Genomic DNA, 18313 nt, shown 5'->3' with positions numbered 1-18313 from the left:
CTTAATCATTGTTGTATGCTAGGTGCCTACCCTTTCCCATTTCCTTCCCACAACCTCTCAAGCAAAAAGATATTCTCTTTTACCTAATCCACACACTCTTTGCTATTAATACTATATTCTCATCTCTAGCCAGCCTGGCATACCCATCAGAGAAAAGAAAGCTGTTTTGAAGATTTTTGCCAGTTGGAATGCCCAACCCATTTCTGATGAGAATCCTGGGTTACCATGATGCTGCATTTGATGTCTTATTGCTGGAATCTCTAATATGTTGCATTGCATTCCAACAGATTTTATCATGATTCTATTTAAAAATGTAGCCTCGAATCATTTTATTTCCTTGACCTCAGAAGTTATCTGGAGATAACACATCATACTAATGTGTTTTCCAAAGGTAGGATGGAGTTACCTCAGCTGTTGTTGAGTTGTTACATGTGATCAAAATTTTATCACTTAAATTTCTTACTCAGTGTGTGGTTTTAATGTGGAGTTCATAGAAGAGTGGTTATCAGTGATTAGAGAATAGTTTATTAATAAAAGTAATGACTAGGAAAACTGAGCCATAGAGAGAACTACTCCCTAAATTACACATTATGTAATGTTTTTGGAAGTTTCTAAGTAAGATCCACTTTGTATAATAGCAGATTCCTTTCAAAGGACTTCTGGCACTGACTCTTTTGCCAGTGTTTTGGAAACCTAGTATCAGTTATTTGAGGTTGGTAGTTTCTTATGTTAGTGGACTCAGTGTTTTCAGCACCTGCCTCCCAAGTGATACTGTGTGTTCTATTTAGGTTTTTTAAAATTTTATTTTTGTTTGTTTGTTTTTGTTTTGTTTTGTTTTTTGAGAGTCTTGCTCTGTCACCCAGGCTGGAGTGCAGTCACGTGGTCTTGGCTACTGCGACCTCTGCCTCCTGGGTTGAAGTGATTCTCATGCCTCAGCTTCCTCAATAGCTGGGACTACATGTGCATGCCACCACACCTGGCTAATTTTTGTATTTTTGGTAGAGACGGGGTTTTACCATGTTGCCCAGGCTGGTGTCAAACTTCTGAGCTCAAGCGATCTACCCACCTCGGCCTCCCAAAGTGCTGGGTGGGACTACTGGTGTGAGCCACCATGACTGACCTATTTAGTTTTTAAAGTTTGCAATTTGTGAGTATTCTAGCATTGTGTCTGATAATCCAAAGGAGAGAGATTACATTAAGGAAGTAGCAAACCTGAGATGTTTCAGAAAATTATGAGTGCTAGAAATGCTGAATCCTGGTCTTCTCAAAATATTAGCATCTTCAGCCTCCTTAATTATGTTGTGCAGGAAGCTTCAAACAAAACTATACTTTGGAACTGAAAAATAACTACTGTTTTCCCTACATATGTTGTTTCCTAGGGATGGGCCCTCGGGGGTTATTCCCTGTGGCTATTTATTTTACATTAGAACATTTATAAATTTAACAAGAGGATTTATTGGTGCCTTCATATTTCCCATAGTGTAGTAAATTAGATTGTTCAGCCTATAGCAGACATGGTTTCATTAACCTTCCTTTGATGTATTCTGCTGTGTTAATATTATGAATAAAATATGCGGCCAATAAAGGAATATCATTACTTCCAGCGCAGCGTGAGCTGTACAAAGTGGAGTGGAATTATCTTCATTGATTTGAACACAATACTTTTGTAGCCTAATGTTGCGTGATGGTTTTCATTGGTTGCATCTCAATGTTGATTCTCTTTGAGTTCTGTTCAGTTATACTTCTTTAATTTCCAGATGTATTACTGTCAAGTTTGATCTGGAGTTTCTCTGTTCTCTCATTCTCAATAATACATTGATAGTTTGATTTTAGTCATAGGGCCTTTGTTGAATTTCATATTGTGGGTTTGGTTTATCATTCCAGCCAAGTTCTTTAAATTTTTATTCAATGTTTCATTTTAAGCCATTCTTCCTAGGTTTGTGTCAATCTTAGGTGGCTGTGTTGAAATCAGAGGTTATAAATTGACAGCCAAATCTATCCCATGATGTGTTGTATTTGACAATTTTTTGTTTTTGTTTTTTAAACTAGAGTTTTGTACTGTGTGATTTACCAACTATTGCCCCTTATTGCGTTACACAATTTGGCTTCACACTTTTACATTTGTTGCTTAGCTGTTGATGGCATTTGCTTTTGCAACCTAAAATAAATGAAATTGTTTATAAAAATATTGATTGGGACAAGGGAAGGACAGAGCTTATAGTCTTATAACTAGAAACCTCTGTTGAACTTGGCATTCATCTTTTAATCTTACATATAGTTTAAATATACAAAAATAAATAAATGTGTGTGTGTGTGTATTGTGTGTGTGTGTGTAGGATACAGAATTTCACTCTGTCATCCAGGCTGGGTTGCAGTGGTGCCATCACGGCTCACTAGCCTTGACTTTTGGGGCTCAAGTGATCCTCCCACCTTAGCCTCCCGAGCTGCTGTGACCACAGGCGTGCACTGCCAGGCCTGGCTAATTTTTTTTTTTTTTTGAGACAGAGTTTTGCTCTTGTTGCCCAGGCTGGAGTGCAATGGCACACAGCAAACTCCGCCTCCCGGGTTCAATCCATTCTCCTGCCTCAGCCTCCAGAGTAGCTGGGATTACAGGTATGCGCCACCATGCCCGGCTAATTTTGTATTTTTAGTAAAGACGGGGTTTCTGCATGTTGGTCAGGCTGGTCTCGAACTCCAAATCCCAGGTGATCTGCCTGCCTCGGCCTCCCAAAGTGCTGGGATTACAGGCATGAACCACCACGCCCGGCCAATTTTTTTTGTTTCTGTTTTTTGTAGAAATGGTGCCTCCATGTGTTGCCCAGGCTGGTCTCGAACTCCTGGACTCAAATGATCCTTCTGCCTTGGCCTCCCAAAGTGCTAGGATTATAGGCATGAGCCACCATACCTGGTTCAGCCTTTATATTCTTACCTGTTAGTATGATTGTTTAGCAAATGAAGTAAATTGGAATGTAGTGGTATACACATCTCGAAGTTGTTCATAGTATATAACAATTAATTTTGTAAAATAGATCATTAAAATCAAGAAACTTAGTGATTGAGTAATAGCTGAAAAAATGGTTTTTTTTTTTTTTTTTTTTTTTTTTTTGAGGCAGAGTCTCGCTCTGTCGCCCGGACTGGAGTGCAGTGGCCAGATCTCAGCTCACTGCAAGCTCCGCCTCCCGGGTTCACGCCATTCTCCTGCCTCAGCCTCCGAGTAGCTGGGACTACAAGCGCCCGCCACCTCGCCCGGCTAGTTTTTTTTTTTTTGTATTTTTAGTAGAGACGGGGTTTCACTGTGTTAGCCAGGATGGTCTCGATCTCCTGACCTCGTGATCCGCCCGTCTCGGCCTCCCAAAGTGCTGGGATTACAGGCTTGAGCCACCGCGCCCGGCGAAAAAATGGTTTTGACATCTGTGTTAATGACCTTTCTGATACCTGAGACTCACCATTCTTTGAACTCTATTTAATACAGCAATCCTTTTCACACCAACTGAGCATTCTATTTATTCGTTCTCTTTTTTAGACCTCATTTACAATGGGAACTGATTCTCCTGAAATTTGATCTCTGCATTTTTTTTCTTTTAGCCTTCAGCATTAGTCTTGTTTCCCCTAGTTTTGCATATCATCTTATTTCTTACTTTACAAGAAATAGGGTCATCACACATAACTCATTCAGCTTATATTTCTTTCCTTTTCTGTAATACCCAATCATTTATTTTAAAGAAAAAAAGATACTTTTTTAAAGGATGAAAATAGCTAAAATTTGAGTCTTTATTGTGTGTTAGGTAATGTATTTAAAGAATTTCACATTGATTATTTCTTATAATATCATGACAGTTCTTTAAAATAGATACTGTCATTAGCTCTATATTACAGATGAGGAACTGATGCTTAGTGAGGTTAAATAACTTGCTCATAGTCACATAACTCCTAGTAACAGAATTGGGACTTCTATATAGTTTTATATGACTCATGCTAATCTTACTTCTTAATTACTATGCTATATAGTTTGTCTTTGTACTTGTTTCTTCCTTCTCCTGATTTTCTAGAATCTTGCTTCTTCAGTTTCAGTTATCCCTTTTCCCTCTTTTCTTTTTTTGATATGGAGTCTCGCTCTATCTCCCAGGCTGGAATGCAGTGGCGTGATCTCAGCTCACTGCAACCTCTGCCTCCTGGGTTCAAGCCATTCTCCTGCCTCAGCCTCCCAAGTAGCTGGGACTACAGGCACCTGCCACCATGCCCGGCTAATTTTTTGTATTTTTAGTAGAGACGGGGTTTCACCATGTTAGCCGGGATGGTCTCGATGTCCTGACCTCATAATCCTCCTGCCTCGGCCTCCCAAGTGCTGGGATTACAGGCATTGACCACCACACCCGGCCTTTCTTCCTTTTTTATAACTTTATTCTACCCTTGTCTACTTAGCTTACAAATAAATTTGGGTCTCTTTTAGCCAGTAATATCTTTTAGCCAGTAAAAAGTGCAAACAAAAACCCAGCGACACTGTTTCTTTGACTTTACTCCCCTAGAGTTACCAACTCCCAATTCTTTGTTTACTTTCATCACCAGAGACTTTGTGAGAATAAATTGAATTAACTACCTCCTATTCCTCACCTGCTACCTGCTCACTCATGAACCAATAACGCTTGATTGCTGCTGGCACCATGGTCTGAAACTTCTTTTTCTAAGAGCATCACTGAACCAAGATATACCAAGATATTGGGTATAGATCGAATAACCTGTTTTTAGTCCTCATCCCATCTGCTATTGAAATGCTTCACAGTTTCACCTTTCACCGTTATAGAAATTTCAGCTTTGGATTATCGATGCTAATCTTTCCTTGCTTTCTTGTGCCTCTTAGTTTTTTCTTCATGTTTGCTAAGTCCCCTATGTTACCTGCTTCTTAAATTTAGTGTTTTTCAGGATTCCATACTCAGTCCTTTCCTTACTCTTCAACTTTGCGTCGTCGTCTTAGGTGAATACGTCTATTCTCATGGCTTCAGCTATTGCCTGAATCTCAAGCTGTACTCCACTCCTGCTTCCTGGGTTTTGCCTTGACCTCTGTTTGCAACCACCTATGTAATATAGCTACCCAAAGTGTTCTGAGTTTCATTAAGTAAAAGTTCAGATAATTTTTCCTTCAAACCTTTCTACTCTTTTTACTTTCTATGTCTCATCACCTACTTAGTTGCCCACACTTAAAAACAGTTAAATTAATCCCAGTCTCTTTGTTTTTTGGATTCTCTATTAGTCTCATGTTCAACTAGCCAGTATACCTACCCTACCTTCTCCCTGCTTTTAAAAAAAATCCCTATTGCCTTATGCCCTGATCCAGCCTTTGGATTCTTGTAGAAGGTTTCCAGCTACTTACCCTGCATTCATTCTCGTCTTCCCAAGTCTCCTCCTCTCTATATCCATTTTCCGTAATACTGTTTGAGTTAAAACAGACGTGTCAGTTTGTAATCTAATTTTTTTCTTCAAGCTTTATTGATATAATTGAAAAATAAAAATGTATATATTTACAGTGTACAACATGATGTTTATATGTGTATACATTGTGAAATATGTAATACTAAGTTTTAAAGAAATGCCCATTGCCCCTAAACTTAATTTAGTCAGCAAATATTTACTGAGTACCTACTGTGTGCTAGGCACTATTCTACATGGAGATAGAGCAGTGAATAAAACAGACAAAAGCCTTTGCCATCATGGAACCTTGTCTGGTCAGAGGAAGCAGATAAACTATGTGGTTAGAAAATGGTAAGTTTCCTTTATAAAATGGGGAAGGCAGATGGGGAATGTGGAGGTGGAGGAATGAGTTGGAATTTTAAATGGAAAGATTAAGGAAAGCCATACTAAGAAGGTAACACTTTAACCAAAGATTTTGAAGGAGTTGAGACAAATGAGCTTTGAGCATGTCTAGGGGGAGAACAATCTAGGTTAAAGGACTAGAAGCCCTGAAGTACAGAATCCCTGAATGTGAAAATGTACCATATGTGTTCAAGAAATAGCAGAGAACTAGCTTGGCTAGAGAAAAGTCAGCAGTGAGGACAGCAGTGCAGTAGAAGAATAGAGGACAGAAATAATGAGATGGGTGTGTAGTATCTTATAGACCAATTAGGTGGAGTAGAAGACATACAGTCTAACTTAACTTGATTTTAGTTGATAGTAGACTGGAAAGGAATAAGGGTAGAAGCAGACCATTTAGGAAGATATTACAGTAATCCAGGTGAAAGGTGATAGTGGCTTAGAAAAGGGTTCTGGCACTGAAAATGATGAGTGGTTGGATCCGGATAAATTTTAAAGGTAGAACCATTCATATTTTCTGGCATTTGACTATGAGGGTGTGTGTGTGGGTATAGGTGTGTGTGTGTGAAAGTGTAAGAGAGAAGGGGCTGGGAGTTGATTTAGGATGATTCTAAGGTTTTTAGCCTGAGCAATACCAGATACATAGTTGGATATACTAGTGTGGAGTTAAGGGCAGTGGTCTCTAGTATATGTGTATATATTTATAATAATCAGTATATAGTCGTATTGAGCCATTAGACTGGATGAGATTATCAAGGGGGAGTGAGTTTAAAGAATAGAAGAGGTCTGAGGACTAATTCCAGGGATCTTCCAATTTTTAACAGATCAAAGAGAATAGGAGGAAATAGAAATGGAGAAAAGAAGAGTTGTCTGTAGGGTAGGATGAAAACCAAAAAAGTATAGTGTCCTGTGAAGTGAAGAAGGTGCTTCAATGAAAGGAACATGATTGACTTTTCCAAATGGTAGTGCTAAGTCAAGTAGATGAGAAGGGTAAGATGATGACTGAAAATTGGCTTTGGATTCAGCAACAAGGAGATTGTTGATCTGGAATAATTTTGACATAGTGGTAGTGAAATTCTGTTGGCATAAGTTTTAGAATAGGAGGAGAGAGGAATTAGAGAAAGTCAGCTTAAGGAGAGGAGGCAGAAATATGGATAGTTTGTTTGTTTTTTAAGATGGGAGAAATAATGGCAAGTTTATGTGCTGATTGTAATGTTTCCACACGGAATAATTAATGCAGAATGACAAAAAAAAAAAATTCTGGAGCAATGACCTTGAGAACAGGACCATTTTTGTTTTTGTTTTAACATGTAGCAATGTTTGCCTTAGGAAGGAGCTGGGTTAGCTTATCTCTAGATATAGAAGTAAAGTAAGAGTATACAGAGATAGATGCTGGTAGGTTAGTGCTTGTAGTGATGCAAGCAAGGCCATCTGTTGAGGCTGAGGACAGAGAAGGGGTGTTAGAGGTTGAAGAGGAGGAAAGAAGAAATTAAGTGGTCTGGAAAAGTGGATGGACCAGGAAAGTGTATAATTATTGCTGGACGAATTGATTTTGAGACAAGCTGTGACTCTGTCACCCAGACTGGAGTGCATGGTGTGATCTTGGATTGTTGCAACCTTTGCCTCCCAGGCTCAAGCCATTCTCCCACCTCCTTCTCCCAAGTAGCTGGGACTACAGGTGCACACCACCACGCCTGGCTAATTTTTGTATTTTTTGTAGAGATGAGGTTTTGCCATGTTGCCCAAGCTGGTCTCAAACTCATGAGCTCAAGCGATCTGCCCGCCTCAACTTCCCAAAATGCTGGGATTACAGGTGTAAGCTACCACGGCTGGCCAACAAATTAAATTTTGATGATGACTTTAACACAAGACCAATCAGCATAATTAGAGGTTTCTTTGCAGCCATATTCAGCTCTCTGGTCGTAGACATGGACTAGGCAGAAAACTGAACTCAACCAGGGTTGTGGAAAAACAAAAGCTTTTTCTTAAATATTTTTGCCTTTGCAGGCTATCTAGTCTCTGTCACAACTACTCAGTTCTGTCACTGTAGTCCAAAAGCAGCCATAGACAGTACTTAGCTGAATGGCATAGCTCTGTTCTATTAAAAGTCTATTTTTAAAAACAGGCAGCAGACTATTCCCGTGATTTGTTGACACTTCTCTTAGAAAGAGAGGATAATGATGGACCGTGGAATTTAAGGCTAAGGAAGGAAAGGAGGAGAACATAAGTGCGTGAAGCGTGAAGTATAGTGAGAAGGTAGTAGGGTCAGTGGCATGATGTTTCACTATTTCCTGATCTCTGCTGTACTCTTACATGACCTTACGTTTTTAATATAGTTTTCTCTGTCTGCGTGAAATGCTCCTTTCATACACAGTTTAGATGTCATTTCTTTTATACTTTTATTTCCTCTGCTGTGGCCACTGATATATGGAAAATGCTCAATAAATGCTGAAACTTGAAATTCTCACTTCAGTTTGATAGGTAAGATTATTTCAAATTGGGAGACTGTGAAAGTTTGCTTATCCACAGTATTTCCCACTCAGTAGCCAATTCTATGCTTGAACATGGTGATTCTCAACTTTGTTTTCTGCTTCAGTTTACCTGATACTGGCCACATAAACAAGGTAAGGGCAGTGCCCTGCTCCTCCTTCCTACTTAGTGCTTAAGTTAGAATCCCTTTCTTTTTCTCCACTGATGCTGGGTTGGTGTCTCTATGCTGCTGAGCATGGATATTTAAACATATGACCTGTAATAAGCTTGTGAGTATGGTAACACGTTGCCTTATAGGTTATTTTTTATATTTCAGTTAATTATAGAAGACAAGTCGTTGTTCTGTCAGTTGTATACTATCAGGTAACTATAAGATCTTTTTTTTGTGTGTGGAGGTTAGAGACATTTTGGACTGTTTAGTCTGACCTTTCATATTGTAGTTAAAGAAACTGAAGGCTAGAGATGCAAGTGACTTGCACATACCAACTAGTAGAGCTAGGGCTAGAAATCCATGTTTCTTAGTTTCAGATTCAGTACTCTCCCTGCCACCATGATACTTATCTTGATAGGATATGAGGACATTGATTATCAGCCTAGAAAATATTAAATTTTATGACGGGTGATATCGTCTAAAATCATGGTAACCAAAATAATCGTTTAAATGTAACTGGGAATCTTAAAAATATTGAAAAGACTATTTTTTCCCCATTGAATTATTAGTAAAAAGGTGTGGTTGACTTGTTTTTATTATTATGGTTATATTCTGAAGTAGTTTTATATAATGAAAATTGACACATTAATCTTTAAAAATCCAAATAAGTAAATATCTAGAGAATTTAATTTGAATATTTAAAAACTAGTTTCTAATCTGTTTTGTTTTTGTTTTTTTAATAAACTCTTTCAGAAAGATGAGGTCTATCTTAATCTGGTGCTGGACTATGTTCCGGAAACAGTATACAGAGTTGCCAGACACTATAGTCGAGCCAAACAGACGCTCCCTGTGATTTATGTCAAGGTATGTAAAAACAGAACAATTTTCCATTTTAGAAAACATTTTTTATGAACCAGCGAGAGCCTCTTGTATGTTTTAACTATATTATTGTATTTAATACTCAAGGAGAAAAACTAAACTAGGTATTGTTGGAACTTTGTTAAATCCTTTTATAGTTTTAAAACGTGAAGTGTGCACCTTTTGAAGTTTTATAACTCAGATAGTAAAGATATTCTGGTAAATTACAGTGAATATTTTTGACAGACATTTATAGATTTTATTTCTTCTAGCCATAGTACATTTTTATTTAACTTCTGATATCTTTATTGTGCCACAAACCAACATAGGAGCATATCATATAAAATTGTAAAATATAGTTATAAATATGTTCCAATTCATTTGTTCATAAATGCAATTTATATATTTGTTGGCATCTGTAGCTGCAGCTTAAACTGTTGGTGATGTTAAATATACACTGGATGTTGTTTATTTTTTGGTATCTAATATCAATGCCATCTTGTTTATTTGCTAGAACTCATGGCAGAATGGCTAGGTATTTAGCATGATTTTTGTTAAAGTTGTGGTTAATTATTAGTAACAAATTATTTTATTAACTATGGCATTGTGAAAACTAGTAGTTAAGTTTGAAAGTTCAGATATCTAAATACAATTTTTAAATTTAACCCTTTATGGAAATGAGTATAGAAAATAAAATGACATTGACTCTGAATGTCTTATGGTTAGAGTTTTTGAAGTCTTAATTGTTAAAAATTTAAGCTTCACAATAATGAAAGGGTTACCAAAGTAGGAACATTAATAATAGAAGTTCTTTGGGTGAATTTTGTATAAGCTACTACTACTACTACTACTACTACTACTACTACTACTACTACTACTACTACTGCTACTACTACTACTAATAATAGAAGTTCTTTAAGCACTTTTGTTAGCTAGATTAGTTTGGCAAGGAGTCCGGGATTCCTGTTGAATTTAGTATGAGGAATTAAATTCTGATTTCAGTATAATTTTATTTGGGCTTATCAAAACTTGGTTGAGGTTGTAGTTGAACTGATGATAGTAGAAGAATAAAAGAAACAGTTTTCTACTACAAATTTACTGTAGTGCTTTATTCTGGTTTTAGAACAGCAGGTCCTATTCTAGATAACTAGCACAGCAGTACATTCCTTTGAACTGTCTTTAAGTCTAGAATAATTTTTGAGCTGCTTAATTTACATTATGATAGTCTGGGTCTGCCTATTCTGTGGCTCTTAGTGCTAGTACAGAGAGGTGGCACATTTATGAAGCAGAAGAAACCCTAAATTTGGTTCCTGAAGACCTAGTTTTGAGGCAAAAAATAACTTATATCCTTCCAAACGGGTCACTGATCCATTCTCTGCTTAGCTTTCGTGTTGGTAAAATTGTACTTATTTATTTACTGGCCACAATATACCATTTTGGCCCATAGGATGAGCTTAGCATATGAGAAAACATTTGGAGGCTGTAAAGTAGAATTAATAGAAGGTCCTAACAATACATTAAAAGTGACCAGACTTTTGTTCCACATCTTTGATTCAGCCAGTAAGTGGTAAATTATTGCAGAATAATCTGAAGCTAATGAAATACTTTAGTCTTCTTCTAATAACTAGAAAAAGAATGGCACAAACAACTATAAAACAAGACAAAATATATGTATTATGAAGTGGTGAAGAGTCTAGAAATGTCATATTCTTCTATATTGGCAGAAACAACAGGCGTATGATACCTCTGTTGAAACAACTCTCCAAATTTACTTATCTCTTCATGACCTATAATGATCCCTAGTTAAGCAGTACATATTTTCTGCTACTTCTTAAGATATGTCAAATGATTTTCTGTTCATATATCTGTCTACAGAAATTTTGCTTATTTCAGGATCTTTACTCATTCTAAACTTTGTTTTTATTATTGGAGATTTCAAGCATATATAAAAGCATATATAAAAAGAGAGAAAATAGAACAGTGAACCTCCATGTACCTGTGAGACAATATCAACAATTATCAATTTGTAGCCAAAATTATTTTATCTATACCATTTTCTACTCTGCACTCCCTTTATTTTTTGAAGCAGATTCTAGATATTTTTACTTTCATATATAAGAATTACAGTGTGTACGTGTGTATATATAAAAGTATATATTATATATACTATGTAGTGTATTATAGTATATATAGTGTATTATAGTATATATAGTGTATTATAGTGTATATACTATAATGTATACACTATACGCTACACTATATAGTGTATACACTGTATGCTACACTATATATAGTATATACACTATATATACACTATTGTGAATATTGTGAAAACTAGTAGTTAAGTTTGAAAGTTCAGGTGTCTAAATACAATTTTTAAATTTAACCCTTTATGGAAATGACTGTAGAAAATAAAATGACATTGACTCTGAATGTCTTATGGTTAGGGTTTCTGAAGTCTTAATTGTTAAAAATTTAAGCTTCACAATAATAAAAGGGTTACCAAAGTAGGAATATTAATAATAGAAGTTCTTTGGGTAGATTTTGCATAAGCTAATAATAATCATAATAATAATAGAAGTTCTTTAAGCACTTTTGTTAGCTGGATTACTTTGGCAAGGAGTCTCATATATAGTATATATATAATATACACTATATATAGTGTATATAATATCTATTGTATATATACTTTATATATATATAGATAAGGATGTTCTTTTTTATTTCCTTCCTTCCTTCCTTCTTCTTTTTCTTTTTCTTTTTTTTTTCTTTCTTTCTTTTTGAAGTTTACTCTGTTGCCCAGGCTGGAGTGGAGTGGCATGATCTCAGCTCACTACAACCTCCACCCTCTGGGTTCAAGTGATTCTCCTGCCTCAGCCTCCCAAGTAGCTGGGATTATAGGCACACGCCACCATGCCCAGCTAATTTTTGTGTTTTTAGTGTAGATGTGGTTTCACCATGTTGGCCGGGCTGGTCTTGAACTCGTGACCTCAATTGATCCACCAGCTTGGCCTCCCACAGTGCTGGGATTACAGGTGTGAGCCACCACGCCCAGCCAGGATGCTTTTTTTTTTTTTTTTTTTTTTTGAGACAGAGTCTCACTCTGCTGCCCAGGCTGGAGTGCAGTGGCGCGATCTCGGATCACTGCAAGCTCTGCCACCCAGATTCACGTCATTCTCCTGCCTCAGCCTCCCGAGTAGCTGGGACTACAGGCGCCTGCCATCGCGCCCGGCTAATTTTTTTCTGTTTTTAGTAGAGACAGGGATTCACTGTGTTAGCCAGGATGGTCTTGATCTCTTGACCTTGTGATCCGCCTGCCTCGGCCTCCCAGAGTGCTGGGATTGCAATTAAATTACCATTGTCATACCTATGAAAATAAATAGTATTTCGTTAGTATCATTAAATACCCAGTTTATATTTGTCTGTGGCATAATTTTTTAAGTTTATATTTTTGAATTGACATTCAGTTAAGGTATATATGTTATGATTGGCTGATGTGCCTCTAATGTTTCTTTTAATCCATTGGTTCTTTTTCTCTCTCTGAAACTTTGTTGCTAAAGAAACCGGATCATTTGACCTGTACTATACTTTGGTCTGGATTTTGCTGGATTTCTGTAGTGTAGTTAGTATGTTCCTTTGTCATCTCTATTTCCTGCAAATTGGTGATTAGATAATTGATAATTAAGTATATTTTTGGTAGGAGTCAGGACCACTTCATTTGTAGTGTTGAGTACTTTCTGAAGGAAGAACATAATGTCTTTCTTTTCCTGATGTTAGTAGCCATTGATGATCACTGCCTAAATTCATTAATTCATTACAGGTTACAAAATGTTGATAGTCTACTGTTATTATTCCGTCTTAATTTATAAGCTGGAATAGTTTCATAAAGAGAGATTTTCCCATATCAACTCTTTGTGCCCTGAGATACAGTTTATATAAGAAAGACAGGAAATGTATTTGATCCCTTTTCTTCATTTACTGAAATTTATAATAATTAGTCGATTCCATAGCATCCTCCATAGGTACCAGTGAGGTGTTTTGTTGTTTGTTTAAAAATATCTTGTGTGAGTGTTAATAACATTTAACAATTTCCTTGCTTTCTAACATGACAAAGTATTCCAGGTTCATCTTACACATTTCTTCCTCAGACTTAGAATCAACCTTTTCTTCAAGAAGACCTTGTTCTTTGAGTGGGAGTTGGTATTTAGAGACCACAGTCTGGATGCTAGAAGTGCTAACTGTCATAGTGTTGGTTATTGTTTCTGGATCTTTTTAGTGAACAGAGCTATGAAATATGTGGGTAATTTTCTCAGATGTAATGCATCCTCTTTTTTTCTGAAAATAAATACACCATGAGTTAATATTGGTACTTTCAAATAAAATTTATGAGTTTTTACTTAATTGTAATAATCTTATATTTGTATTTCCTTTCTCTTACATTGAAAATTTCATTTCTCAATGATAGTAGTATATTTAATAACTTATTCTACCCTGCACCCTACATAACTGTCTTAGAATAACAATTCCAACACTAGCACCACCAGCTAGAAATAATTTAAGATCTAAACACAGCTCAATTTTACCCGTTAGATCTCATTAGGGATGAACAATCAAATGTCTCTGTTCTAAAGAAACAATGAGGCCAGGCACATTGGCTCATGCCTGTAATCCAGCATTTTGGGAGGCCAATGTGTGCAGATCACCTGAGGTCAGAAGTTCGAGACCAGCCTGGCCAACATGGCGAGACCCCACCTCTACTAAAAAATATAAAAATTAGCTGGACATGCTGGAGCACACCTGTAATCCTAGCTACTCAGAAGGCTGAGGCAGGAGAATCACTTGAACCTCTGAAACGGAGGTTGCAGTAAGCCAAGATCGTGCCACTGCATTCCAGCCTGGGTGACAGAGCGAGACTTCATCTCAAAAAAATTGAATAATTCCTCTCTGTGTGATGATGTTCTATTAAGCATTTGTTTGTTTCAGTTTACTTTTATTATAGATTGTGGTTTTCTAAATTTTTAAATAAAATTTACTTTTAAATTAATATATTTATACATAGTTCAAAACAAGATTGACAAAACAAGGTATGTTCAAAGAAGTTTAGCTTTTATCTCTGTTCCCTCTGCTTTGTTCCTTTCCTTTACCAGTGTTAAATATTTTTTAAATGTTAATCATTTATCCTACCATTTTAAAAATAAATAAACATGCAATTATTCTTACCCTGTTTTTATATAAATGGCTACGTAAAGTACACATTTTTCTCTTTTTTTCAGTTAAAAATATGTCCTAGAGATCAGTCCATATTTTCGTGTGTGTGTATATCACCTTCTTCATGGCTACCATATTACTTCATCATGTGACTGTATTCTCATTAATTCACCCAGTGAGCTATTAATGCACATGCTGTTTTCCCCTTGTTTTTTGTTGTGTTTTTTGGGTTTTGCTATTAAAAATAGTTCTATAGTGAACAGCCCTGTGCATTGCCAGCAAATAGTTGAGCTAGATATCTGGCATTATGTATTTTAAAAATGAAAATAAAATTATTGTACATATTGAAGTTGGCATACAGAGAGAGATCTAGCACTCCTTTCTTTCTCCCCGTTGTGGATAAAGGGTTTTGTTTTGTTTTGTTTTGTTTTTTTAATGTAACCACAGCCCTTTCAGAGGCCAGATCTGTTGGCTCTGGGCATTGTTCTTTGGGGACATAGATCCCTTAAAGGTCTGAAAAGATGAAAACAGTGTCTGGAATTGATGAGTTATGAGTTGATCTCCTTCACATGGTCATTCTACATAGTTTTATTGTAATCCTGTTATATGAAAAATGTTAGATTGTGAGAGGGATATAAAAGTAGTAAATGCAAGTAACTCTTGCCTTCATGAACCTCATCATCTGATACGGACTTGTTTGGCATACATGTTACCAGAATGGCAACTGCATTTCTTTATAATTGCCTTTTACTTTTTCTGGGAGAGTTGAGTATGTTCTATGAGCAAGATACAGGTTAAAAACTTTTTGAGCACCTTTGCTTTTCTGATGAGTATATTTCAGAACTAAGTAGGTTTTAAAATGCAACTCTAAAACAGATGACTGGCAAATCATTGTTGTGAACTTAAAATTTTTTTTTTTGTTGAAGACATGTTTAAGGACAGGGTCTGATCACACAAGAGAGTTGGATGCATTTTTTGAATCATAAACAAAATTGTTATTGTTTTAACATGTATTCTATTACTTGCTTTATTATTTTATTACTTCAGATATTATGGCACCAAGAAGAGGGCATTGGATTTGAGTTACATATAACTAACTGTTCAAATTGTGTTCAACTGCAGAGTACATTCCCTTCTGTGATATTTTGTCCTATAACCTGAAGCATAGTAATTATTTTATAGAAATGTTAACAATTTTGTATGAACTTTGAATACAATGAAAAATTTAAAAAATTGTGATCATTGAACCTCAATATCTTCTGCAAACCTGGGGATAATGTGTATCTCACAGAGTGGTTGCAAGAATTAAGTAAACAAATAGAAATGCTTTTCTTGGTTTGGCACTTAGTACATGTTAAATCTGTTATATTTCAAAATGTGTTAATTTGAGTTTCTAAGAATTAATCATTCTAGTATTTTATTTAGCCACCAAGCTGCCTTCGTTTTGTTGTTGTTGTTGTTGTGTGTGTGTGTGTGTGTGTGTGTGTGTGTGTGTGTGTGTGTGTGTGTTTTGGAGAGAGAATCTCTCACTGTGGCCCAAGCTGGAGTGCAGTGGTGCAATCTCGGTTCACTGCAACTTCTGTCTCCCGAGTTCAAGCAATTCTCCTGCCTCAGCCTTCTAGCTGGGAATACAGGCATGAACCACCAAGCCTGGCTAATTTTTTGTATTTTAGTAGAGACGAGGTTTCACTATGTTGCCCCCAGGGTGGTCTCGAACTCCACCTGCCTTGGCCTCCCAAAGTGCTAGGGTTACAGGTGTGAGCCAACGCGCCCAGCCTCCACCAAGCTATTTAATGATTATATTTTACACCTTTATTTAATAAAATATGGCAAAATACATAAATAATAATTGAAAGAGAAGCACTTACTCAAACCACTACAGAATATTGTGTGTGTGTGATATTGAGCAAGTTGCTTAATCTCTCTGGGCCTCAGTTACTTTATATTTAAAATGGCAATAATATTAGTACTTATTACATAAGGTTATTATGAGGAGTAAGTGAAATAATACACATAAAGCAGTTAAAACAGTGCCCAGCACATGATAAGTTGTTTTTCTCTTCTTGTTTTTGCTATCTTTCTAGTCTAGAAAGCTTCTCGGCTTTCTTATAAATACACTTTTACAAAGTGAAACAACAACAAATATATAATATTACATATTTCTTTCTTTTCCCCCTGTTGGAAACTTTTTTTTATGTATATATTTTTTAAGTTCTAGGGTACATGTGCACAACGTGCAGGTTTGTTACATATGTATACATGTGCCATGTTGGTGTGCTGCACCCATTAACTTGTCATTTACATTAGATATATCTCCTAATGCTATCCCTTCCTCCTCCTTCCACCCCATGATAGGCCCTGGTGTGTGATGTTCCCCTTCCTGTGTCCAAGTGTTCCCATTGTTCAGTTCCCACCTATGAGTGAGAACACGCAGTGTTTGGTTTTTTGTCCTTGCGATAGTTTGCTGAAAATGCTTCATCCATGTCCCTACAAAGGACATGAACCCATCTTTTTGTGTGGCTGCATAGTATTCCATGGTGTATATGTGCCACATTTTCTTAATCCAGTCTATCATTGATGGACATTTGGGTTGGTTCCAGGTCTTTGCTGTTGTGAATAGTGCCGCAATAAACATACATGTGCATGTGTCTTTATAGCATCATGATTTATAATCCTTTAGGTATATACCCAGTAATGGGATGGCTGGGTCAAATGGTATTTCTAGTTCTAGATCCTTGAGGAATCGCCGCACTGTCTTCCACAATGGTTGATCTAGTTTACAGTCCCACCAACAGTGTAAAAGTGTTCCTGTTTCTCCACATCCTCTGCAACACCTGTTGTTTCCTGACTTTTTAGCGATCGCCATTCTAACTGGTGTGAGATGGTATCTCATTGTGGTTTTGATTTGCATTTCTCTGATGGACAGTGATGATGAGCATTTTTTCATGTGTCTCTGGCTGCATAAATGTCTTCTTTTGGGAAGTGTCTGTTCATTTTCTTCGCCCACTTTTTGATGGGATTGTTTGTTTTTCTCTTGTAAATTTGTTTGAGTTCTTTGTAGGTCCGGATATTAGCCCTTTGTCAGATGAGTAGATTGCAAAAATTTTCTCCCATTCTGTGGGTTGCCTGTTCACTCTGATAGTAGTTTCTTTTGCTGTGCAGAAGCTCTGTAGTTTAATTAGATCTCATTTGTCTGTTCTTTATCTTGACATTTCTAGATAAACTTTTCAAGACAGTGAAGATAGAGTAGATCTTTCAGATGAAAGAATACAGTAAAAAGACATCTTAAAATTAACCTCATTTAAACTCTTAAGCTTTTTTTTTTCCAGAAAAAGAAGACTTGTTTTCACTGATTCTTGCTGACCTAGACATTAATACGCTGACACAGTAAAATCTCTGTTTTTAGTAAATTTATGCCTGTGAACTCAGTTTCTTATTGGAGATTATCTTTTTAGTGATAATGAATTAAACTCCTAGAGTAAGCTTTAGGACTTAGAAATTGATTCTGTGAATGATGGTACAATAATAGAAGTATGAAGTTTTTTTAAAAAAGTTATATGGATACCTAAATGCCTTAATTTTAACTTTGTTGGCAAAATGCTGACCTTATAAAAGATCTTTTCTGTACAGTTTACATCATGCTTCATTTTAAAGAAGACATAAACTTTTCCAGCTATAGTTAATGTTAACTTCAAAGATGTACTAAAATTCAGCTGTCTGCAGTTTCCACCATGCTTCTTAGAAGGAAAGTAGGTTTCATGTTAACTTTAATTAACCTAAGCCTTAGCAGTAGCTTTTAAA

General features: G+C 36.4%; 1 protein-coding gene across 2 annotated transcripts in view; it reads left to right on the top strand.

Annotated features, from left to right (window-relative positions):
- The window catches only part of GSK3B (glycogen synthase kinase 3 beta), a 267304-nt gene that overhangs the window by 156936 nt on the left and 92055 nt on the right, over positions 1–18313 (top strand). For both annotated transcript variants that reach the window (XM_030941605.1, XM_030941598.1), the window contains exon 4: positions 9200–9310. In XM_030941605.1, the coding sequence (XP_030797465.1) occupies positions 9200–9310 (111 nt within the window). The remainder of the gene's footprint in view (positions 1–9199; positions 9311–18313) is intronic.

Source organism: Rhinopithecus roxellana, chromosome 1 (genome assembly GCF_007565055.1).
Source record: "Rhinopithecus roxellana isolate Shanxi Qingling chromosome 1, ASM756505v1, whole genome shotgun sequence".
NCBI lineage: Eukaryota > Metazoa > Chordata > Mammalia > Primates > Cercopithecidae > Rhinopithecus > Rhinopithecus roxellana.
This window is presented reverse-complemented; position numbering and strand designations above follow the sequence as displayed.